The 24,976-nt window shown below is 36.8% G+C and overlaps 1 protein-coding gene across 3 annotated transcripts in view; it reads left to right on the top strand.

Annotated features, from left to right (window-relative positions):
- The window catches only part of PTPRG (protein tyrosine phosphatase receptor type G), a 486,380-nt gene that overhangs the window by 325,967 nt on the left and 135,437 nt on the right, over positions 1–24,976 (top strand). For all 3 annotated transcript variants that reach the window (XM_063426859.1, XM_063426861.1, XM_063426860.1), the window contains exons 6-8: positions 5,181–5,247; positions 19,460–19,617; positions 22,402–22,594. In XM_063426859.1, the coding sequence (XP_063282929.1) occupies positions 5,181–5,247; positions 19,460–19,617; positions 22,402–22,594 (418 nt within the window). The remainder of the gene's footprint in view (positions 1–5,180; positions 5,248–19,459; positions 19,618–22,401; positions 22,595–24,976) is intronic.

Raw genomic sequence — 24,976 nt, 5'->3', positions numbered from 1 at the left:
TCGTTTCAAAGTATGCCTGCAGAACCGTTACAGCTAATTCACGGGTTAGCTAGTTGACCCAGAAGTAATCATTCTGCATGGTTATATTCCCCTGATATATAGATTAAACTGTTCTTTCTCAACATCACATACATTTGGTGTCTATGCTAAAACAATACAAATATTAACGGACAGCTCTTTTTTTAATAGAATACAAAAAATTATTTTGTGTTTAGTAATAATAAAAAAAAAAATTTCTGACAACATATTCAGTAGAAAAAATAATAATTGTCTTTTCATTCTCGAGTAATCAAATCCTATTTATTATTTATATAATTTATATCTTGATGAATTTTTGTTTGCAGCGAGAGCATAATTACTTTAACTTGTTTTATTTTATACTCTGTTCAGAAATTTTTAGTAGTGATTTGGTTTCAAAATGCAAGCCACACATCAACCATCAGTTTGAGGACCTGATATCTTCCAAGTCATAACTTTATAAAACCGACAAATACAGCGTTATTAACTAAAGTCGGAGTTCAGCTCAGTTACTTTGTCCTTAAATTTTAAATTCACGTTGCATTTTGTAGTAAATAGCCCTAATAGACATTGCCACTTAGGGGGATCAGATATCCTTAGATAGTTGTAGGTAATGTGGACTCAACTAGAATTTGTTAATGGCTAAATGAGGTCCCCAAAATTAGACATAGCAACAGCTCTTGTGTATGCAAGATATAAAATACTTTTCTATACTCCATATTGCAGTATTGTTTAATGATTGCTTCTAAATATAGATGTCGGAATTCACTTAGACATAAAGCACCCAAATAATAACTGTTCAACTTGACAGTGACACTACAATAGTTCACCGGATCTCCTGGCTGATTGCACCTTTCACTCAAGTCCTCATTTTCTGTAATTATTAATCAGCTCCATATAAATGATACTGCATGAAGAGTAATGGATTAGGCTTTTGGCTATATTGCTCCAGAACAAATAAACTGCACATTTGCAATGATTAAATGCCCTCTTTAAAGGGATATTTCTTTCACACCATTAACTGTAATCTCATCTAGGCATTCTGTTGGGTAGATTTCATAATGCACTATTTTGAGTCAAAGAGAAAAAACATGTTTATAAATTTCCATTTCGTAAATTCTCACCCTCGTTTTTCTTTTTTCTCTCTTTTTCTCTCTTTCTTTCTCTCCAATTAAAAAGCATCTGAAATGTAGTTATATCCAAGGTATTACTTTAGTTGCAGGAAAACCGTTTAAAACCAGTGGCCAATTTTATAAGATAGACTTCATTCGGATAAAATGTTACCCCCTAGTGGGTGATTTCTCTTCTCAACGGTTGTAAGGATTGAAAGATCTTGTACACTGCTGCTTAAATAAGCGGACTCCATGCTCTGTGAAGAAATCATATTATTTTCTCAAAGGAGAGTAAGTGGCCTAGTGCACTAAAATAGCTTTAAATAAAATTTCAGCTGTCCCATTTTGCTGTTCAGTAAGTGACACATTCCATCAATCACCCCTTAGCATGCGTTTTACACCGCTGGTGGCTTGAATCGTTTTCTTAGTTGTGATTTAATTTCCTCCTGTTAAAAAAGAACCTGCTTAAAATACTCAAGAGACTTTGCAAACTGAGTAACACAATTCCTTGTTCCCCTTTGATAACTGCCTATGTTTAGACATTTTAGTAAATAGTTTATTTAATCATTGCCACCCCAAGTTAGAAAGTCTACCTACATTCTTGGAAGGAGGCCAGCAAATAGGCACGAGCTCTGCTGGATAAACCATAATTATTCGAATTTCAGTTCAGGTTAACGTTCACGCGTGCGTGTGTGTGTATTTAAAGCGGCTTTGTCACCTTGATGTCAAACCCTTTGCGTATTTTGCAAAGACCCTTGATCATGACTTTGCACTGAGGTGGACAGAAGGTGCAGAGAAAGGTGAGCTTTTCCTGATCCTCATAGACTCTGCCATACTATATCTTCTCCTTCATCTGATAGCATCTGACCTGATGTCACTGATATAGTCTCACACTTGTGCAAGCGATCAACACTTTTTTTTGTGGCTGTGGAGGATCCCACAAGATGTGGAATCCTCCACAATCAAAGCCCTTTTCCCCTTAGCCATCAGTAGTGATGGCTGGGGGCTTGCCATAGCTTGCAAGTGGTAGGTCCCCAGTTTGTTAAAAGTAGGAAAAAGTACAGAAGACAAAGTAGTCAGTGGTGGGAGTGGAGGATTCGAATGACAGAGCCGTTTTATGATGCATGTATTACATTATGGATGATGAGCCATGGTTCATTCCCTGTGATACCACACTGCAGACTGTTGCAGCTGTCTCTTTAGATTACCGTAATTAAAAAGGCTAAAGTCTAGTAGCCAAGGTGAAACTGTTCAAGTGATTATGACTATCTGCAAAGAGGAGCAAAAGTGGAACAAAAAACAAGTGGACAACAAGTTACATGTACCCAGACGTTGACTTAGAGAGGAATTGAAAGCAGGTGTCTTACCTACCACATCCCTAGCTTACATAAACAAGGAGCATATACAAAAGTATAGTGCATTTCAAAACAATGGTTTATTACAGCCAGAGTGAGCAAGGGCACCTGGCCCAATAAAATGTCACTGTTGATCTCTTGATGGTGTTAACATCACCCTCTGAATATCAGATTTATATGTCACAAAGCATCTCTACAATCATTCTACTGATCTTAGCCGTATGCTTACCTTTGTGTAAATACATGATATTGTCTGCAGGCTGTGTGTATATAAACCTTGACCACAGATATAATTTTACTTTGTAAAATATTATCTGGATCTCTCTGGAATTAGGATGCTTTGAAAGATATATCAAAGTCTTTTGTTCATACCGTAGAATGAAACTCCTCTCAACCTTGATTGTGACCCCAACTTTCGTAAAGAGTCACTCATACCAGAAGACGCCACATTAAAGAATTTAATGTGTTTGACGTATGAGGTCATATATTGTGGGCAAACAATAAATATAGTCGAAAAGGTTCACCTTGTGACTAAAAGTAGAGGACTATAATAATACCCTGACGTATAGCATTGTAGGTTATCAGTATTTATTTTGTTAGTCGAATAGTTTCTTTCAAAAAAGAAAGTTATTGTTAATCCTCAAAATAACATACAATGAAAATGAGAAAAAATCCACAAATAAGCTTGATAATAAACAAGTGGCAGCATTTTTTTTTTCTCTCCATTTTGTTATGTGATCTAGAGAAATAATGTTTGCAGATACAGTATAAATTACATTATTGATGTGCTGAATCTTATGGATGTAGTTTTCCAATAAAAACTGCCAACAGATATATTGTTGACCTTGTTGAATTTTATATACATCTATGCAGTACTATTGCAAAGCAAGTTACTATGTTATCCTTTAATGCATTATTCATGGTGTACAAAGTCGACTCTAAATGTAACAAACACAGGCATTACATGAATTTAATTACGATTTCAATTTGTGGTGTTTGCGTGTATATAGTGTTGTATGTAAATGTGGCATTGGATCTGGAACCACTTAATCGTTTCAGCATCCAATGAAAAGCCATACTCTGCCGTTCAGAGAGTTAAGAAAATATATATATTTTTTTCTTTTAAAGAAACAATAATTGTCCAATGGAATGCTGCCTAATTAAATTCAGTCAAGTGTCATACATTGAACACCGAACAGGGTTATTCACTGAAGTGAAAACTGTCTGGAATTAAAATTGAATTCAAAGTGAATTTCAAATGTAAAACCAAAATAGCCAAAATGAAGGCATTGCTGACATAAAGTTTTTTTTTTCCCCCCTCAAATTCTACTATTTTGTCCTTAAATTTAAAATTCTCTTTTATTTCCAACTTTAGTAAGTTACCTTGTGAAAGGCTGGGCGCCAATCAGCTCATAACAGAAAATCCCAGGTTACAACTAGCTGTCCGTGATTAGCATTTTTTAAAAATAAAATTGAAAAAAATCCCATCAGAAACACATACTTTACAGGGCAACCAAAATGACAGTTTAAAGGGATGCCCCAGACCCCTAAGGCACTTCAGCTTGCTGAAAAGCTTTGTGTGAAATATGAGTTTTATTTTTTATTTTTTGCAAAAAGTGCAGATTTCAATTGAAATCTCTCTCCCTCTCCCCATCTCTCTCTCCCTCTCCCCATCTCTCTCTCCCTCTCCCCATCTCTCTCTCCCTCTCCCCATCTCTCTCTCCCTCTCCCCATCTCTCTCTCCCTCTCCCCATCTCTCTCTCCCTCTCCCCATCTCTCTCTCCCTCTCCCCATCTCTCTCTCCCTCTCCCCATCTCTCTCTCTCCCCCCATCTCTCTCTCTCCCCCCATCTCTCTCTCTCTCTCTCTCTCTCTCTCTCTAATTGAAAGCAGGTGTCTTACCTACCACATCCCTAGCTTACATAAACAAGGAACATATACGACAATACAAAAGTATAGTGCATTTCAAAACAATGGTTTATTACAGCCAGAGTGAGCAAGGGCACCCGGCCCAATAAAATGTCACTGTTGACCTCTTAATGATGTTAACATCACCCTCTGCATATATAACCCTTTGGCTTTTTAAGCAGACAGCAGGCCCTGTTACTTCCTGGTTTGGTTAGCTCAGTGGAGCTAAACGTAAGAGGCAGCAGTTGTTAAGAATACCTGCCTTGCAAAGACTTCTCATTGACGTGCATTGGGATGTCTGTGATTGGACAGCCACAGAAAGTTTGGGCGGAGTTAGAAGAGGAGGGTTTGAAAAGGCAGCAGACAAGAGAAATGCAGGTTTTGCCTTTTTAGACAGAAACATTCCAATATCAGGATGAATATGTAGAAAATCACCACGGGTGATTTTTCAGTGGACACTCCAGGCATGCAGTGGCAAGTAACTTTTAAGACCTTGCGCATGACTTGTGCCATAGCACAAATATAGAAAACACTCCTCAGATTATTTCATCATTTGTTTATGGTGATATACTTCTCAACCTGAGAGATGTATTGATGTTCAGAATGTTAGCAGTTTACGCTGAATTAATTTCAGGAGTCGTGGATATATTTTTAATGACAATACTCTGGCTGAGCCGGAGTATCTATAACATCCTCACCTATAAAAAGTTATTGCCCTATGTGTACATCTTATGTTCTAAAAAAAGGTAAACCTGTATTAATATATTTTTTTTTTATATATACTATAGGCAACACAAAGAAATAACCCAGCCCTGGATCCCATCATTCATGGATTAAAAGGCGTTGTTCATCATGGTAAGAAAATGCTTCAAACACATGTATCTTCTTATGTTCAGAAATGGCTTTGTAATTAATTGTTTAAAAATTCAAAATGTTGTAATGTTTCTCTCAAAAACTTGTGTGAATAAAACTGGCAGAGGTACCTCGTGTTTCAGATGTCCTCTGAATGCAATACCTTTTTAAAGTTCACTAGCAAATCTACAAATAAAATATACTTTTTTTTATTCTGTAAAACCGTAGCTTATCGCTGCATTCCATCAACAGCATAGATTTCTCAGTATGGCTGCTACATGCATATACCCACAAGGCTTAGCTATACTGGAGAAAATGGACGTGTGCAACCCTGGTTAAATATTCATGTTTCTATCAGTTTTTAATAAATGCATTTGCTATTCTTTTAATCTATACAATTGCTGATGATTTAAATAGAGGATTGTATAGATTCAATCTTGTAAATTACTGGACATTAAACTTGTCATTCACACATTCGAGGGTGACTGATATACTTTGATGGCTGATCGAGAAGCTGAAAGCTTTCGGGATAAGATACAAATGTTTTTTTTATGTCGTGTGTGCAAATGCATATACACAATATCTTTGTTTTATGTCTTCCATCTTTTGCACTGGATAAAACCAACCATTTAAAAGAGCGTGCTTATACATGAATGTTTCATTCTAAATGCGCAAACCTATTTTTTTTTAACCTGAAAATGGATTTGTGCTAACAGTAAGCAATTTGTTTCTTTTCAGTCACTGCTTTGAAATGTGCGCATTATAAATCATTACAACTTAGTATATATCATCTATATTAGCACAACAGCACAGTGCGGGTCTTTCTCCCTTGCTATTTATCTCCAACGTGTACTAAACATTTTTCCTCTTAGGATAGTTTGTTCCTTCATAAATTATTTGTCTTCAGGTTTTGGAGATAACCATAAATCAACACTTGTCTTTTGAGGAAAAAAAACAAACATATTCACATTTTGCAGAGCACTCTTTGATTTGAAACAGCTCTCAATTAAAGTAAAGAGAAGGTGTAAAAACACTAATTTGTAAAGGCATTGTAGCCAATAACATTCTCCGGTAAGCTTGTGTACTTGCATCTCTACATCTGGCTAACCATAGTAAACCTCACAACAATCCTTGATCCAGTATGGGCTTCCCAATTTTGGGCTCCTGTCCTGGGTTGGTTCTCTGGTGTCCCTCATTATTATTATTTGCATTTGTATAGTGCCAGCATATTCTGGTGTGCTGTACAATTATAAAATGGATATATTTTGGAACTTCATAATTGGCAGTCGTAATAATATTGTGCATACAAAATAATGGCAGATGAGACTTGAAGAAGACCCTGCTCAAACGAGCCTAAAAGTCGCAAGATCGTGGGACCCCAGGGACCTCTCCTTCAGCGAGTGCATTAGTAGATGGTCTTGCACTGTGCTGAATGTTATCAGGGCACATAAACCATGCACCGATTGCTTCAAAATGATTATGTGCCAGGCCGACATGCTCTTTCTCTGTCACCCTGCCCCCCTTTCCAAGGAAGGATGTTCTTTCTGTGCATCTCCAGTGATGAATATGACCCTATAGGCTTGCCCCAACTCCTGTCCCAGTTGCATATCTCCCAATATTGAGTAAGATACCCTTGCACTTCAGATGTATTTTTAAATTTAATTTGTCATGCTTTCTTAGCTGGCTAAGCATCTTGAGAATATTGCCAACCAATACATATAGAGCCAAGGTAGGTCATCGTATAATAATACTATCCACTAAACCGAGAATTGAAAGAGGGTTTTAAAAGTAAGGTTAGCATCGCCAAACTGGAAAAGGTCTCTAAATCGAGATAGGCTTTTCGTTTTAGCTACTTTGGCTTTCGATTTGAAATTCACTTTGAATTCTCACTTAGTGAATTACCCCTTACAGTCTTTAATATTGAAAACACTTTATCATACACTGTACCAATCTAGTATAACTTCCCAAAAAAAGTTTTATACTTTATTGTGTTTATAATTAAAGTGCCATGGGACAATGCTTGCAAAATACAAATCTATATGTGAAAGCAAATAGTACAGTAGGTGTGAGGATATCTCTCCTTGCAGTGGCACATATTGATCATTAAATGGCTACTCCAGGTCAGTGGCAATCAAGTAATAAAGTTGGCATTCTTTATATTCGAAAGCTGAGAAGGAATTGTGTTCCATTCTATTAGTAAAATATTGTGAAGGTCATTTAAGTATTTAAGAATCCTAAACGAGCCCTTAGGATTAGGTCCCATGAAAAACCCATGTGACTATGCAACCAACACTTTTCTTGATACTTATCTTGATACACTACAGGTGGAATGATCAAAAGCAACAATAGAACAATGCACATATTATGTGGTTTATACGTGGCTTCTACGAAAACTATGTTTAATTTTGCCCATGCTGTGTGCCAAACAGTTGGAGCAATGTTAACCAGGGACAATAATCTTAATTTTAATTTTTCTTATTTTTTCCCCCTCTCCTCCTGCAGGTATAGGTTATCTTAGATCAAGCAACCAGTTTTTTTAATTAAGTAAATGGAATGCAGTCGTTATTTTACAAAGGCCTTCATAGTTTTAACTGATTAGTCATCATTTAAAGCATGTTCCCGTACCAGTCATCATGGCCCACCAACAGACCAGGTTTTGTCATTATCTCCATTTGAATAGGGAAATACATAAATCCTGGATTGTTGGTGGGCCATGAAGACTGGCTTGGGGACCATTGATCTAAAGTTACACAGTGGTGTGAGTTTTGTGACATTATTTATGGCTATAGTGGGTAATTTATAATCTTCCATATCAATTTTTAAGAATGCACTTTCAAATTAGCAAGTGATCCTACTATCCCTTTTACACATAATTTTTCCATTTAAGTTTCCATTATTTTATTTGAAACCTTTGTGTGGGGTTTGACAATATACACCCTGTTCCAAATTATTATGCAAATTATATTTTTCTCATTTACCTTAATTGGTGTAAACAACAGTCAGCATAATTCTCATGTTATCAACTATTAAGAGTACAATTCAGATTTTATTGAATAAACCTCCTAATGATAACAGTATTTTTTTTAAAACATAAAAAAACTTGCAATGCACTGTTACAAATTATTATGCACAGTAAGTTTCAAAACACTTTATAGGTTGTAAAGAACTGAAAATTGTCATTTGTTGTGTTTGCAGCATATTTACTGAAATCAAAAGCTATTTCAATCAAACTTATAACAACATTTTAACTTTTTAAACATTTTAATAGGTCACGTTACATTTTAACTTAGGACCCCTTATTTGATAGCAGCTCCACAAGTCTTGCATCCATTGAACTTGTGAGTTTGTGGACAGTTTCTGCTGGAATTTGTTTGCAAGATGTCAGAATAGCCTCCCAGAGCTGCTGTTTGGATGTAAACTGCCTCCCACCCTCATAGATCTTTTTTTTGAGGATGCTCCAAAGGTTCTCAATAGGATTGAGGTCAGGGGAGGATGGAGGCCACACCATGACTTTCTCTCCTTTTATCCCCATAGCAGCCATTGATGCAGATGTATTCTTTGCAGCATGAGATGGTGCATTGTCATGCATGAAGATGATTTTATTATGGAAAATAATAGTTCTTCCTTCTGAACCAGGGAAGAAAGTGGTCAGTCAGAAACTCCACATACTTTGTAGAGGTCTTCTTTACACCTTCGGGGACCCTAAAGGGGCCGACCAGCTCTCTTCCCATGATTCCGGCCCAAAACATTACTCCACCACCGCCTAATCTGGAAGTTAGGTTGGCGTTTCAACGTGTCCTGTAGTCATGTCATTTTCCCCTCTCTATAAGATTAACATATATTAAAGCACAAAGCCATCTAAAAACAAGGTTTCCAGGTTCACAGCATCCCCAAAATGTTTCTTTTACCATTTGCCTCTTTTTTACCTAATTTCCATATAACCAAGCTTTTGCCATTTCTACATCTTTGCCTCTCTTTGATAAACCAGTTGTGGGACTTACATGTATTCAAAGTGTTGGATCTTAAGATCCCTAAAAGTGCAAAGATTTTCAGGATGAAAATAGTTTAATTCAATGCTGTCCATTTTATTCCTGCTGATTAACAGAAATAAACTCAAAGCGGACATAATTAAAGGTTTGTAGGAATGTTACGTGTTCAGCTTGTGGGAAATATACTCTGGGTTTTATTTCTGAGAAGATTGATCTCAAGCTTAGATAAATCCCCTTTATCTTAAATGCACGGGAACCGTCTTGTTTGTCTTATTATTAATCTAAAGAAAATAGATTTGGTCTTTGTCAAAGAAGGTTTATATTTGTTTCTTTCTATTGTGGCACTTGAATGGTTTTCTAAAATATATATTGTAGCAAGGAAAAAAAACACAGGACTATTTACTGAAATAAGTATTCAAATTTAAGGTCTTTGTGCTTTGAATATTCACTATAAAAGGTTTCAGTCAGCACGGAGTGAAGCTATCAGGGCTGCTTTTCCACACGCCCTCTGATGTCACTGGGACCGCGCTGAGGTCCAATCACAGGCTTCTGCAAGTATAGATACAAAATGCAGGGAGACATGGACAACTGTGAGCTTGTTGCACCAAAACCTATGCAATGACATGACATGATGCTTGCAGTATCCATTTAACTTGTAGTTAACATGGTGTTATATTATGATAGTTGGATTGTTTAACTACTAAAGTAGTATACTAGTAGGCTGTAAAAACACCATTTGGCTTTCTGCAGGATATCCACTCTCCTACCAAAAAAAAAACCCAGAAGGTAACTTCTTCCATCACAACTAGAGTAATTCTTTGGTATCCTGATTGAAAATCTAAAACCAGTTGACACTTTTCAGATTAAAACAAATCGCGTCTAGGATTAATTGTCCTACATTCTGAGTCATTTAATGTTGCAGCTGTGAACGGCAATAAATCTACAGGATGTGAAAAATAGGTATGGGATGCTTACAGGAAACATTTCTGCTCTAATAATGTGTCCTAGACATAAAATAGAAAGGTTTATCTGGATGATATTTGTGCATCTTTAATGTATAGGAGCATTATGATTGTTTATATATATATATATATACACACAGTTATATGAATTCTGATCAGGCTATTTTATAAAATGTGTCTGAGGCTATTTAATCTGTTTCTCAGGGTATATGGATACATATCCAACTATAACCTCAAACATTTACAGTTTAGCTTATACTGTCCTAAAAAATTTTTAATTTCTACTGGGATAATCACATTTCCCATGTTCTGGTCCTCAAGGATGTTCATGTGTAACTATAGTCATTAGAAAAAAAGTGCACCCTCTTTGAGTAATATAGTTTTACAAATCAGGGCATAATAACAATCATCTGTTCCTTAGCTGGTTTTAAATTTAGGTAAATACAACCTCAGATGAGCAACCACACATGACCTATTACACTTGTCATGGTTTATTTAACAAAAAATAAAGCCAAAATGGAGAAGCCATGTGAAAAAAAACGAAGTACACTTTATGATTCAATTCCTTCTAGAACCATCTTTAGTTGTTATACAAAATAATCATTTTCTGTAGGACTTTATCAGTCTCTCACATTGTTGTGGAGGAATTTTTAACTACTCTTATTTACATGTTCATCGAGGTTTGCTGGCATTTGTTTATTCACAGCTCTCTTGAGGTTCTGCCACAGCAGTTCAATTGGGTTGAGGTGTGGACTTTGACTGGGACATTGCAACACCTTAATACTTTTTTTTTTTCCCAGCCATTTTGTTGTAGATTTGCTGGTGTGTTTGGTATCATTGTCCTGTTGCATGGCTCAATATCGGTCAAGCTTGACCTGTCTGCAAGGTTCCCAGAACCTGTGACGTAAATCGTGCCCAAATCCTCACACCTCCATCACAGTGCTTGACAGTTGGTATGAGGTGTTTGTGCTGATATGCTGATTGTTTTTTCACCAAATGTGGTGCTGTGCAGCCTGACCAAACATCTCCACTTTGGTCTTGTCTGTCCAAAGGACATTGTTCCAGAAGTCTTGTGGTTTGTTCAAATGTAACTTTGCAAACCTAAGCCATGCTGCCTTGTCCTTTTTAAATAGAAGAGGGTTTCTCCTGGCAACCCTTCCGAACAAAGCATACTTGTTATTTATTTAATTGTACTGCAATTAACATTTAACGTGCTAACTGAGGCCTGTAGCTTCTGATATGTAACTCTTGGGTTTTTTGCAATTTCTCTGAGCATTGCACCATCTTCCTAGGAGTGGTCTCCCAGCAAATGCACCCCAAGGTCAGATTGGCAACGGTATTGAATGTTTGCCACTGTTGAATAATCTTTTTTCACTGTATTATAACGTACAATGTATGGAAAGGGCTGCTGCCTAAAACATCGGGTGTGGTGTCATAAGGATCTTTAAATACAGTTGGTTTATACCAATAGATCCCTTTTACTTACTAATTGCTCCCCCAACGTGCTTTTGTTCTCTGAAGAATAGACACTAGTGCTTAATACTGCCTCCCATGCATGATAATGTCATAACGTCTGTTACCTCTGAATCTGTAATGATAATGCAAGTCCAGTATACATTCTTTGTAGAATAATGAATTAAGGCACCTGCATTCAACATGGCTTGCAAAGTACAACATTAAATCTATCTCTGCTCTTGTGCTCACCAAGGAAACCAGCCATAAGGGAGGGTCACGGAGTGACTTCTGTTGTTTACCGAACTGTAAAAAGGGTTTAGAAGCCTATATGGAATATTATTATTGAAATATTCTATCATTTGACAGTCTTAAGAAGCGCAATGTAGCCGTCAAGATGTAGTTTCCTGTTTTCTATTTTTACAAGGTGACAATTTTTTTTTTTTTTTTTTTTTTAAAGAGTTTTGCAGCTGATCTGTGCTAAAACCAAGAACACGTTGTTTACAATGGAGTAACACATTTTAAGTTAAAAATATAAGATTATGCTTAGTCATATAAAGTATAATTCTGTCTTTTAATTCTTTACAGTTGATTTACTCCAAAATACTTTTTTTTTTTCCTTGCATCACCTTGGGACGACCCACAGTGCTGTGGAGGAGACCAAAGGAGTGACTACAAATAGTTTACGCTCAGAGAGAGGGTTTGCTTTGTGTTGGGCTATTCAAGGATGAAAAGATGAAGATCAAGATAGAATACCAGAGGCTCTGAATGTTTGGGGAGCTCTCCCTTTGTGCCGTTTATGGGAATCTTAACTCGTTCTCTCTCTTCTTGGGTATTGTAGCCAGCTAAACAAGGGATTAAATGGAATTCCAAGCAGGCTTGAGCAATAAACCAAACAAATAATGTATTGCAAGATGTAACCTAACAGCATGAATAGCACAATGAGCTGCAAGGCTGAAATTGACTTTAGATTCCCAATTACTATTCAAAAGCACACATTACAAGCTAGTGATCTATCCTTCACTCTTTCATAGAGCTTTTATGCCCATTATACATACTTGTGTATATATTTCTCATTTGGAAATGATGACTGCTTACTAGAGAGGGTCGAAAATACAAACTTTTACTGCACAATATTTTGTGTCCTATTATTAGTTAATCCTTAACCCCTGTTGTGCATTAAAGGACCACTATAGTGCCAGGAAAACAAACTTGTTTTCCTGGGACTATAGTGTTAACAGGTCTCCCCAACCCTCATAGCCCCCCTTCCACTGGGCTCTAGGGGTAGGAAGGGGTTAAACACTTACCTTTCTCCAGCGCCAGGCTCCCTTGGCGCTGGGGACTCTCCTCCTCCTTCCGACATCATCGGCTGAATGCGCATGCGCAGCAAGAGCTGCGCGCGCATTCAGACAGTCCATAGGAAAGCATTCTCAATGCTTTTCTATGGACGCTGGCGTCTTCTCACTGTGAAAATCACAGTGATAAGCGCAGAAGCGCCTCTAGCGGCTGTCAATGAGACAGCCACTAGAGGCTGGTTTAACCCTAGTGTAAACATAGCCGTTTCTCTGAAACGGCTATGTTTACAGCAGGCAGGGTTAACACTAAATGGACCTGGCACCAAGACCACTTTATTGAGCTACAGTGGTCTGCATGCCTATAGTGGTCCTTTAAGGAAAATGTTCTGCCAACTTTTTCTTTTTTTCTTTATAAAATTCCCATTTGTTTCTAATAGGGAGTTTATTACTCAGTATAAGAGAAAAGAAGTGCATTATTTCTGTAATCGGAGCATGGACTGTTCTCCTGCAAATAAATTTACACTATCACAACAGTGTAATTCACAACACGTCTGCACCCAAGTCTTTATATATGGATGAGTGCAGTTCCCGGTTTGACTTTTGCTTTGTTATACGGAACATCTAGATCAGTAGCAGCCCCCCCAATTTTGTTGGGACAATCCCTATTTAAAGTCCTGCTGCCATCCCGGTTTACTTCCTTTGGACAGTGCAGCATGAGCACATCACTAGACCTGCTCTCACTGTCCTGTGGGCACTAGGACGATGCATAGAGAGATTCAGCTGTGCACTCTACGTGGTTCTGTACGTTGGATGCAGTCAGCCAGGCTCCTTTAGTGGGTTGGTTTTCACCTGTGGATTTTGCCAACCATGCAAGTTTAATCACTGACAACACGTTCCGACACTCACGTTTTGATTCCATGAGTCCCAATATTGGGAGCTATTCAATAGTTTTTAACCAGTATGACATGGCACACTGGTTTGCTTGAGCACTTCAAAATGTGCCACAAACTGAGGGCTGGTTAAATGCAATCCTTAAAGGGACGAGGGAAAGATCTTGCACCATAATCAGTGCAATGAGCATATGCTATTCGTGTTTTAGAGTGTACCTTTGATATGAGAAGTATTAAAACATTTTTTTAACAGCTAACTAAAATTAGATATGATTCATGCTATTATTTATATATTTTTATTATTTATATCCGATGCCGGGCATGTTCATCTTGAAATTAAATGAACTGCTTGATTTGTGGACATCTTGGAATGCATGGAGCCTTCATGCACTAGTGGACATTATTAAGGAAAATATATTTGGCAGTATCAGTACCTGAATGTTTTTTTTATAGATGTTATTTTTACTGCTGCTGTACTTCGTGCCTCAATTAGCACTTCAATAACATTTATTCAAGTGGGGAAAAGAGAAGCGGTTGCCAACTCAAAAATTTCATAAGGAACACCAATTTTCCAAAAATAACTTGGTTCCATAAATTGACAAAATGTCAACACACATAGTAGTCTTATGTTAATCTCAATTTGATATAATATATAAATAAAGCTAAATCTATTTAATTTTCATCTCAATTTCATAGCATTGAGGTGGTATTAGACATGCACATGGAAGCTCGACTCAATAAATCTTCAGTTAGACACTGTATAAAGTAGTTTTGCCAACTGATGTGAAATATTTTACAACATTGTGCAACGCGTTTTAAAATAAGGAATTAATGGATTTGCTTAGGTAAGGTTTAGCATTTCACCTTGCCACGAGCCATGCTAGAACTCCTTATTTGTGCTTCTATGATGAGACATGACAACTGAAGCAATACTTGCAAACTATGGGCAAAGGAGCAAATTCTAAAGCAGTAGTGACAGGCTGTATCACAAGTAAAACTGTAAATAGAAAAACTGCAATATATATATATATATATATATATATATATATATATATATATATATTATATAAAACAAGAATTGAAACAAACTTATAGATGAACTTATTGATGACTGTAGAAGTTCCACTAATTCAATGGTATAGATCAATTCAACATACCTTAGTTTTCTCCGTTTTGGTAGAAGAAGATTGAAAATGTGTTATATAAATCTGTAAATTGTACTTGGCATTAGTGTGACAGTTATAGACAAACACTGGTTGACGACTCTAAAGGATCTACAAAGCCAACGGAATGTTATAAACATAATTCACTGTTCTAAATTAATGTAAACTGCCCCCTCATAAAAAATACCCCTGGAAAAAATGAAGTGATTACATGTTATGCAAAAGGCAAAACAAGAGAGAATAGAAGAACAGAAGAACTAAGAGACCACAGATGAGCTTTTGTGAGAAGATGATACAAGGAACATAAGTGAGAAATGGAAATAGAAGCGTGTTGGCGAAAGTAAAGAGAAAACTAACCATGCTTATTTTGGGAACGGTGAAGGTGCTCTTGGGGATGGAAGCATACCGATCATAATGGCTGTATTGTACACATAGTCTTGAAGCAGATTGGGCTAATCAGGAGGCAATGTTCCTTTCAAGGGTGCCACATTTTGTCATGATTTCCCTAATATCTATGCCATCTATGAGGTGGATAAACTGGGTGTGGATGAGGCCCAATTCAGCAGAGCCAACAAACGGTCGGGCATTGGTTACTCTGAGGAATCCTGTAAGAAGCATCACCACCTCTCACCAGAACAAAACCACTTTGCTATATTACCACCAATGGTAATAGGTACCTCTTGAGGTACAAACTTGGAAGCATACTTGGCATTTGTTTAATAAGGCTCTAACATGAAGCTGGGCATATTCTCCACATTACTGTTTTGTTTGAGCCTTTAATTAGTAGCAGGTGGAGATTTAAATAGCCATGAAAATGGGTCATAGTCTGGTTACACATAATTTATAATGGCTAATTTCAGAGTGCCATGCATAATACAATATATGATGCAAGAAATGAAACAAACATTAGGAGATTAGGGAACCTTTTTACCCTGTTTGATCTAAAATTGACATTTGCTCAGTGAATTTAATATATACTCCAGGAAAACGGTTAGAAATCCTGTTCGAGCAGAACATGCATATATGTTGAGTTTATAACCCGAAATAATTGGGGGGTTGGGGGGCGGAAGGATTTCCAAAATCTTTGCATGGTCATTACATATCCCTTATCAGCAAAAGTTTGCCCATGTAAGGGAAAATAAATACAATATAGTGCTCTCTGTTGACATTACTAAGTAAAGGATAATGGAGCTGTACTCACATTTAGTTGTGCAACCAAACTGCTCGGTGTATTCAGCGTAGGTGGTATGATCCCCACCAAGGATCAGATGTTCAGGAGTCAGCAGTGGAGTACTTTACAAATGATGCCATGAACAATAATATCAACAATATAAAATACATGGCCTAATCCAGTATAGGTATAAGTTAAAAAAAAAAAAAAAAAATACTTTTTATAGCAATGAAAAGTTAAAATAATCCACAATGCATTTCACCTTTACACAAGGCTTTATCAAGTGAATTACAGAGATACCTGGTGGTTATATAGGGGAGTGGGAAATTTCAAATGTGCAGCTTTCACCCTGGATAACATTTTAGAATAAGCAGGGTCACGTGACGTGGATCAAAGTAATGTGTCATGTGACCATGAATCGTAGGCAGTCCTAAAATAGGTGAGAAGGGAAGTTCAAAAATACTTCAGTGCAGTAGAATGACCTATAAATGAAACGGCTGAGGGATTGCATCCCTAAGATGGACAGGCCTAAACCACTGGTCACATGATTGGATGTGGAAGACGTTTGAAAAGGCAAGCTTCTGGAAAGGGGTGATCAAAGTTCATCAAATGTACAGAAAAATATACTGAACTAAAATTGAAAAAGAGGAAGAAATATTGAATATGACTAAAAAGTGTACAAATATAGAATGTACAACTAAATAAATGTAATTACACTAAGCACAATACAATTGATGAGGGCTGTGAGAATGGGGCTAATTGGGGATAGGGGCCGTAGTAAGGGGGATAGGGGCTGTAGTGTTTTGGTGAGACGTGGGCTGTAGAGTGTGGGGCGATGGGGACTGTGATGTGGGATATGAGCTACGATCGTGGAGTAGTCATTATAATGGAGAAGATTGGAGCTATGATAGGGGACTGTGATGTTGTGTGGTTTAGAGGCTGTTATGAGGGGTGTGGGGGGGTGGTGGCTGTTACAGAGGGATTGGCAGTGGGGGGGGGCAGTAAAATATATGGGGAAAAATTTCTTAAAAAAACTACTCAAAAGTTTATATCTAAAACAAAAGCTGTATAGCACATTTACTCCCATGAGTGCTTCCACAGAAGTGTCCTGGCAGCCGCAAGACATACCTGGAGGATTACAGATCTTTACTCAGGACCTACCTACAATGAAAATGTTCCATCAAAAAGAATAGAGGAGGAATTAACTCCACTTAACTCCACAACCAAAATAAATCCATGAATACAATATTGCCGCTAACTCTTCTTGAAGAACTCTAGTGAATATATACATTAATTGAAACATGTGCAATATTCTGAATTTTAAAGATTGTTCTAATCTAGCATTTGCAGATTAATGAGATCTGCTTGGCAGTGCTGAGAGGAGATAGATGTGGCTGATCTATGAACTACAGAAAATGCAGAAGATTTAAGAGCTTAAGTGAAAACGAAAGACTGGACACATAAAATGGGTTTCATTTAACTGAATTTTTCACGCAGACCATCCCTCTCTATTTAACTCACTGTAATTGCTTAATACCTAGTGGCATAACCTGAGCTTCGGGTTGATTTGAGTTTGCAACAGAAAAATTAAACCTTCAAGTGACTTCGGATACTTTTTGAAATAGACTTGCTGAATTTCAAAACCCACATTTCTAATTGTCAAAAAAAGATAGTGAGAATGCTGTTTGCATTTTAAGAAGGCAGTTCATTGTCAGTGTTATTCTCCTTCGAGTTGATAATTCATTATGTACTTCCAAATGGTTAAAATGAAGGACAGAACGAGCTGAAATGTAGACTGCTTAATACAGTGTGTATTTAATATGAAAATCATCCATTATTCATGGGTAAAATTTGAATAACTTTGAATTTAGCATTCCTGTTCTTCATCTTTTCACTTTGATGAGCAATTAATTATTAAAAAAATGATACTGTCTGCATATGGTGCTAAGACTGTTGTAAAATAACTGCATTATTTTCCTGCACTGTATCGTTGTGATCTTCAAACCTTGATGCTGCAATGCAGTCTTACTATTGCTTAGAAACTGGCTACACCATGCACGTAAGGCCTTTGGTGTGTCTGTGTCCTTAGCCATTTAATTGAAATAGTAGACTTTCTATTGATGTTTACTATTAAGAAATGGCACACGACATTATTTATGACCTTACAACATTGTACATTGATTATTTTAATTATATTATTTCCCTCTTCTTACATACGGTATCTTTTTTTTGTGAGTTCTGAAAGGCTCACTTGTCCTTAACTCAAACTATTGACATTCCTGGCCTATTTGTAGACCTAAGCCTGAATTGGAAGTGAAAATATATTTTTTTCTGTATGTATTGTGTAAAGCGCAAGTTCTTTACAACCATCTGCTATTGTCAAAATGAGATTAGTATTGGTATTGTGTGATTTGCCGGTATATGTGTGGGTTATATATTGGTTGATGCCCTTGATAAAATATGGTAATGGAATAACATTATGTAATTTACAGGCAGCGAAACTGCACAAACCTGTTCGGTCCACGAAGGACAATGGCATGTTTTAACTGTATTTTAAGTATCTACAGAACAACCCCATCCGGAGCTATGTCATTCCATGGCTTCTTATTTAATAAAGAAATATGTATTGTACGTATAAAATATACTTCTAAAATACATACATTTACAGAATGATATATTCAGTGGGGGCTAGTGAAATCTAAAGCTGGTGAGGTACTGCCCCACTCCCCTTACCTAACTTATTAGGATTTATCTACTCTACACCATGTTGAAAGTAAGCTGCAGATATAACAATGACCATCACATGGTTTTCTTGGTTGTTTATTTTTTTTTTTTCTTTATCATAAAACAGCACATCATTGGTCTTAACAATGCCAGTACATGTAAATTTTATTTTAATTTTTTTTTTTTTTTTTTCATAACAAAAACCTGCCCCAGTGGACCAGCGTTCACTGATTGTATTCAACTTTGCATTTCAGGATGATATTTTTGATCCCGTGAATTGTGGAAGTCTGTGGTGCTTTTCATAAAGACAATTTGACTTCTTTTAAATTATGTCACTAATATGTATCTGTCACCGCTGCTTTCCACATGCCAGCTGATACCTGGTAATTAAAACAGTTTATGTTTCTCATTGTATGGTAATCTAGACTCCATATATTATTTATTTAATTATATATTTATAAAATATTTTACCCGGATGGATACAATGAGATTTCTCGTTTTCAAGTGTGTCGCTGTTGCAGTTTGTTTATGGATACAATGCTTTGTATTTATTTATTTTTTTTCTGCAGAGAAAGAAACTTTTTTGGACCCATTCATTATGCGGGATCTCCTGCCCGCTTCTCTTGGGAGTTTTTATCGCTATGCTGGCTCTCTCACCACCCCTCCGTGCAGCGAGATTGTAGAATGGGTTGTGTTCAGCAGGCCTGTTCTCATCTCTTACCACCAGGTATGTTACATCAATTGCATAGTCCAGTGTGAACTATTATCTATTAACCAAGTTTGTAGCCACGTTGAATATTTATTATTTTAATCCTCTCTTATAAACAATTAATTCCATATATGAAGTGGAAAGAAGTTACACTAAATAACTTGCATTTATCAGAACTTTATTATCACCCATAAATAATGTATGGTAATTTTAAAAGGACACCTGTGCACCATAACAACTTAATCAAAATGAAATTGTTACGGTTCGAGGAGTTCCCCCAGTTTACCTCAAGCGGTTGAACTATTAACAAACAGTTTAAACTCGGAGTGTTGATCCTGGCACCCTATTGCTCTACCTAGCTATTTCCTCTGCAGCCAGAGGCATGAATCAGGAAGGCTTGGACTGAGAACCACTGGTAGACTGAAGACATCGGTAGTTTTCCATTAAGAAAACTGGTTGAGAAATGTATGTAATTTGTGAATGGTGTGCTTCTGATACACTGAGATCATCACCTGATAGTCTCAGCCTATCCGTGTTTTCCTGTCTGAGGGTTCCTGATACCAAATGTTCATGGGCAGAGATCAGGCGCCGGATTCAAAACCTGTATTAAAACATTTGTTAATGGATTGACATCTTGAGGTAAGACAGTGTCCGGGGACCTCATCCCACCATAACACCTTTATTCCGTTTAGGTTTTTATGGTGCACAGAGTGTTCCTGTAAGGGAGGAAAGCGGGGGACCAATGAGAGATGGCTACATTTCCTCTGGCACTTCCTCAGAGCTATGTCACATTAGAAGCAGGAAGTACACTGTAGTGGGTATGGTAATTTGTGCCCCCTCATGTGGTTAAACATGTTTAATTTAAATAGATCAATAAAGGAGATTTTGAGAGCCATATCAACATGTTGGCAATGACCACAGCTGCAATGTCACTGTAGGTATTATTGCTTATTATTTTATTTTTTTAAACGTACACAGTATGAAGTAAGCAGTGCATACTCTGTAGACTTTTTTTTCGTCTAAACTTGTTGAAGATATTTTTTCTTGATACTGGTTATTTTAGCTCCTGGCTTGATTTCCAGGCTCCTCTTCTTTGCTAACAGACAGCAGGCTAGTGGTGCCCTTATAACCACTTTATTTAAACAGTTTGTTTTCTTAATACTTGCACTGAAGCTCTATCTGTTTCCTTTGCTGAAGGTAGTGTCAGTAGAAGCTGAGGGCAAGACAGACAAAAAATTATTTAGACAAAGGTGTAAAAACAAAACTACCAGACACTTTGGAACATACAGTTCAAATAAGACTTCTCATTGACTCGATTTGACAAAAGAGTGGTGTAAAAGTTCAACGCCACTGAAAAGGTTTATTGGCCACGGAGTTGAAATATTGTGAGTCACCCAAATGACTTTCCCTGTTAAAGGGTAAATAACACTATTCTGTTCTTTTGATTCATTGGAATACAACTCAATGGGGCTTTTCTAGCGATTACAAGTTAACCTTTAAATAAAATAGAATTTGGATCTCTTGTGCCTGAGGTTCTGAAGCCATATTTTCATCAGTAACTCTATTCCATTGAGGAGCAGGATGCATTTATCTAGAGCAGAACTGCCCAACCTTGTCCCACTGCTTATTGTTGTACTTAATAATATCCCAAAATAATGTGCTGATCAGTGACTGTAGTCCTGTATTTGCTTCAGAGCAAGAAATGTTTAGGTATCAATTAGCTAGAATATTGTCAACATATCTTTAATTAGGCATTGGGTGTTATGGTTTTTTTTTGCTTTCAATTGTTGATTGCATTTGTCAGTGTGATGGACAGGCTGGAAAATGTGGGTTCGTTAAATTGTCTTATAATTTTTTTTAATTTTTTTTGTTCTTTTTAATTTTACTATGCTGCTAGATTTGGTGATTTCATTTTATATTTAGTTACCAGTTAGAAGACTATTTCAAACATCTAGTAAATATTTGTAATTTTTCAAAGGGTACTTAAAGTTTAAAGTGAGCCCTATGTTTTAATGCATGAGATAGATAACTGATTTACAAGCATAGAAAGGTAAATATACTCCATTTTAATATTGCTGCATTTTGTGCTAATAATTAGACATAACATAATCAGCCTTCGTCCAATCAGCCTTCGTCCAATCAGGAGACTTTCATTTTGGTCGGTAGAGTCTGAACTGTTTAACCCAAAACTGCAACGGCAAAGTGCAACAGGCATTCGCTGTTTAAATATTTTTGTAGATATTGGGTATATAACTGCTAACATATGTCTCATCTAGAAATCTATCTATCAATCCCAAATCTATCAATCCCAAACGGCATTGTGTGTGTGCATGGGGTTTTATCAGATTTTAAAAAAATCACCTTGCACAGCATTAGTTCTGCTCACATTAGGGGATTCTACAACTGCAGTTCAGTGGTCAGATTTCTCCCTATGGAAGCTGTTAGCTGAACTACAACTTGACAAAATCCATTGTTATGCTTACTCATGACATTTACGTCTGGCTTTTGAATTTAGAATAAAGGAACCAAAAAGGTGGTACATTACAGACACAGGTACATTAAGCAGAAAAAAATGAAACCTCTTACATTGGAAGAGGTTGGACAAAGATTGCAAATCATTAGTTATTTTGCAAAACTATGTATACTTCGGCATGCTAAAATACTGCCGACTAATTAGGTCAACATCTACAAATAGTTTCAGTGGACTGGTAAGTTAACCTTACGAGAACCCTCATATTTTTGACCCTACGGACCACATATTGTCAACTTCTTCTAAATCTACTTTGTAATTTTTGCCTTCAGCTGGAAGCATTTTATTCCATATTTACCACGGAACAGCAGGACCACGTCAAGTCAGTGGAGTATTTGCGGAACAACTTCAGACCGACGCAGAGCCTTGACGATCGGGTGGTATACAAATCAGCGGTGAAAGATGCTTGGAGTCAAGACATGTCAGACTACCTGGACAGTCCGTATGGCACAGAAACTTCAAAAGGTGACATTAACAATGTAACTTGTGGTTGTAACTGTTTAGTATTTATTTTCTTTCTTTCTTTTTTTTTTCAAGCACAAAGAGTAATTTATACAAAGAATTTATACAAACATTTATACATTATACGTTCTCTGTCACTGCTTTTGCTCAAAGGACTGTTTTCAAATCACTCCTACTGTTTAAATGGGAACATTACCTTTAAAAGCTCAAGCAACTGTCACATTTAATCAATTTAATTTAATCAATGCATAATGGTAATTTAAGATTTTATTTCATAATGGGGTTTGCCAGTAGTCATATCGGCGTTCTGATCTAAAATATACTCTCATAAGAGTCTCAATAGTCGTTAATGGTGACCTGAGACATTAATGTAAAACTCATAATTTTTAATTAAAAAAATAAATAAAAATCATTCAATATAGCCTCTCTGTGCATAATTTTTAAAACCTAAATATAAATGAATGCCCTTTTTTAAAAGTATCTCCTGATTTACCCTTCTTTGTGACAGTGGTTGGAAACGCCACATATCTTCCAAGACCATGCACAATTTGAGTTTGGCACATTGCATATTTTTAACTAACCAACCTTTGCACATGAAGCCAGCGTTCATGGATGTAAATTCACTCTTGATTACCTATATGGTGTATTGGGTAAGTAATGCTTCTGCCAGAATTCTACTTGAAGATGGTAACCACCATGGAGGCGGTTATCAGGAGTAAGTCAGAAGGTAATATTTTATATACACCAAGCATTTTTAAACTCCAGCCCTCCCGATGTTGCTGAACTACAACTCTTATCTTCGGCCACCTATTGTAAAGAATTCTGAAGGATATAAGTCATCAACATCTAAAGCACCAGAGTTTGTGGCCCCAAATTTAAAAGCAATTAAAATTGATTACAGTTTTCCTTTAAGAGATTGATGGTTAAAGATCTCCCTTGTCTTTAAGTTTAGAACAATCTTTACAACTTGGCTCCTATCATTCAAAATTATGCACTTGCATTGTGCTGGTTGGAGTTAGTTCCCTGGTGTTCACTGACATACATAGATACACTCACTCACTGACAGACACACTCACTGACAGTAAAACACTCACTCACTAACAGGCGCACACACACACACACAGGCAGACACTCAGTGACATACATACACTCACTCAGTGTGACACACATAAGCACACTCACAGGCAGACACACACACACACACACACACACTCACTCATTCACCAGAGACCATTTTTGGACTGTGTGACAGGGTTGCCAAATCTGGACCTTTCCATATTCAGGACAGTTAGCTGGCAGGTTATTATGTTATGGGTGATAATTTGATGTACATTATTTCTTTACAATAAAATATAAAGTATAGAGTAGGTTTTGGCCTCGGAGTCAGGTCTCCTGAGGAATTTAGGCAATCCAATGTAACATCCCATTTTTATTTATTTACTTGCTTTTACGCTATGACTTGTAAACCTTTCACATTGCAATCATGTTCACAGATGGAAAGGTTTGTATAGAGTAGGGTTTAAATACCATTTACAATTGCACACCCGAGTGACTTTTGCATGTTCATTGTTTTTGTTGCTCATTTTCCTGATCCAGCCAATTTCATTACAAAGACACTCTGCTTCTAAAAGCAAGATATAAAATTCTTTTGTTTTGCATCCCAGTTTGGTTCAGGTGCCCCAGGTCCAGGCTGGTAAAAACAGAACACGCGGTTCAATTGTTACGACATTGTTTGGCACCTTTCTCAATGTGATTCGCTTAGATCTCCAACTGTCAGAGAGTTAAGCAGGCTAATTCCATCCACTCGCCCAAGCTGTTTTATCAAAACGATCCAATAAACGGAATTATTACCAACATAACCTTATCGACCAATTTTTTGTTTCTGTGAAATGAAGCAGGTTTGCAGAATAAATTGCGGAGGGATTTCAGAAACCTATTGTTATATGGATAACGCAAAATTGACTTGTTTCTCAGATGTAGGTTTGCACACAAGGCAAAGATAGGGACGTTTGGAGTTCTCTTTAAATTAGCATTTTGCAATGCTGAGAAGGATGATGATTATTTGGTAGACTGCATTCTGTTGTATTTCTCTAGGGCATAGGAACTGCCAGTCTGAATCCAGGTATTGCTGTAAACAAGTCTTGCACTGTGAATAGATTTCACAATGTGAGAAAACAGCCATCTTAAAAAACGACCAACGTGTTTCCCTGGTGAAATCGGTCACCTTGTGAAATCCAGCGGTGGAGACCTAAAACTGTGTCGACCAAGTACTAATTATTGTTATTTTTTTAAATTCTTATAATAAAACCTTTTTATTTATTTTTTTCTCTTGCATTTGTTTACAGCCTTTTATTTTATTTTTGTTCTTTTGTTCTGAGAATTATT

The sequence above is a fragment of the Pelobates fuscus genome, chromosome 7 (assembly GCF_036172605.1).
Source record: "Pelobates fuscus isolate aPelFus1 chromosome 7, aPelFus1.pri, whole genome shotgun sequence".
Classification (NCBI taxonomy): Eukaryota; Metazoa; Chordata; class Amphibia; order Anura; family Pelobatidae; genus Pelobates; species Pelobates fuscus.
Note: the sequence above shows the minus strand (reverse complement) of the source record. Positions and strands in the feature narration are given on the sequence as shown.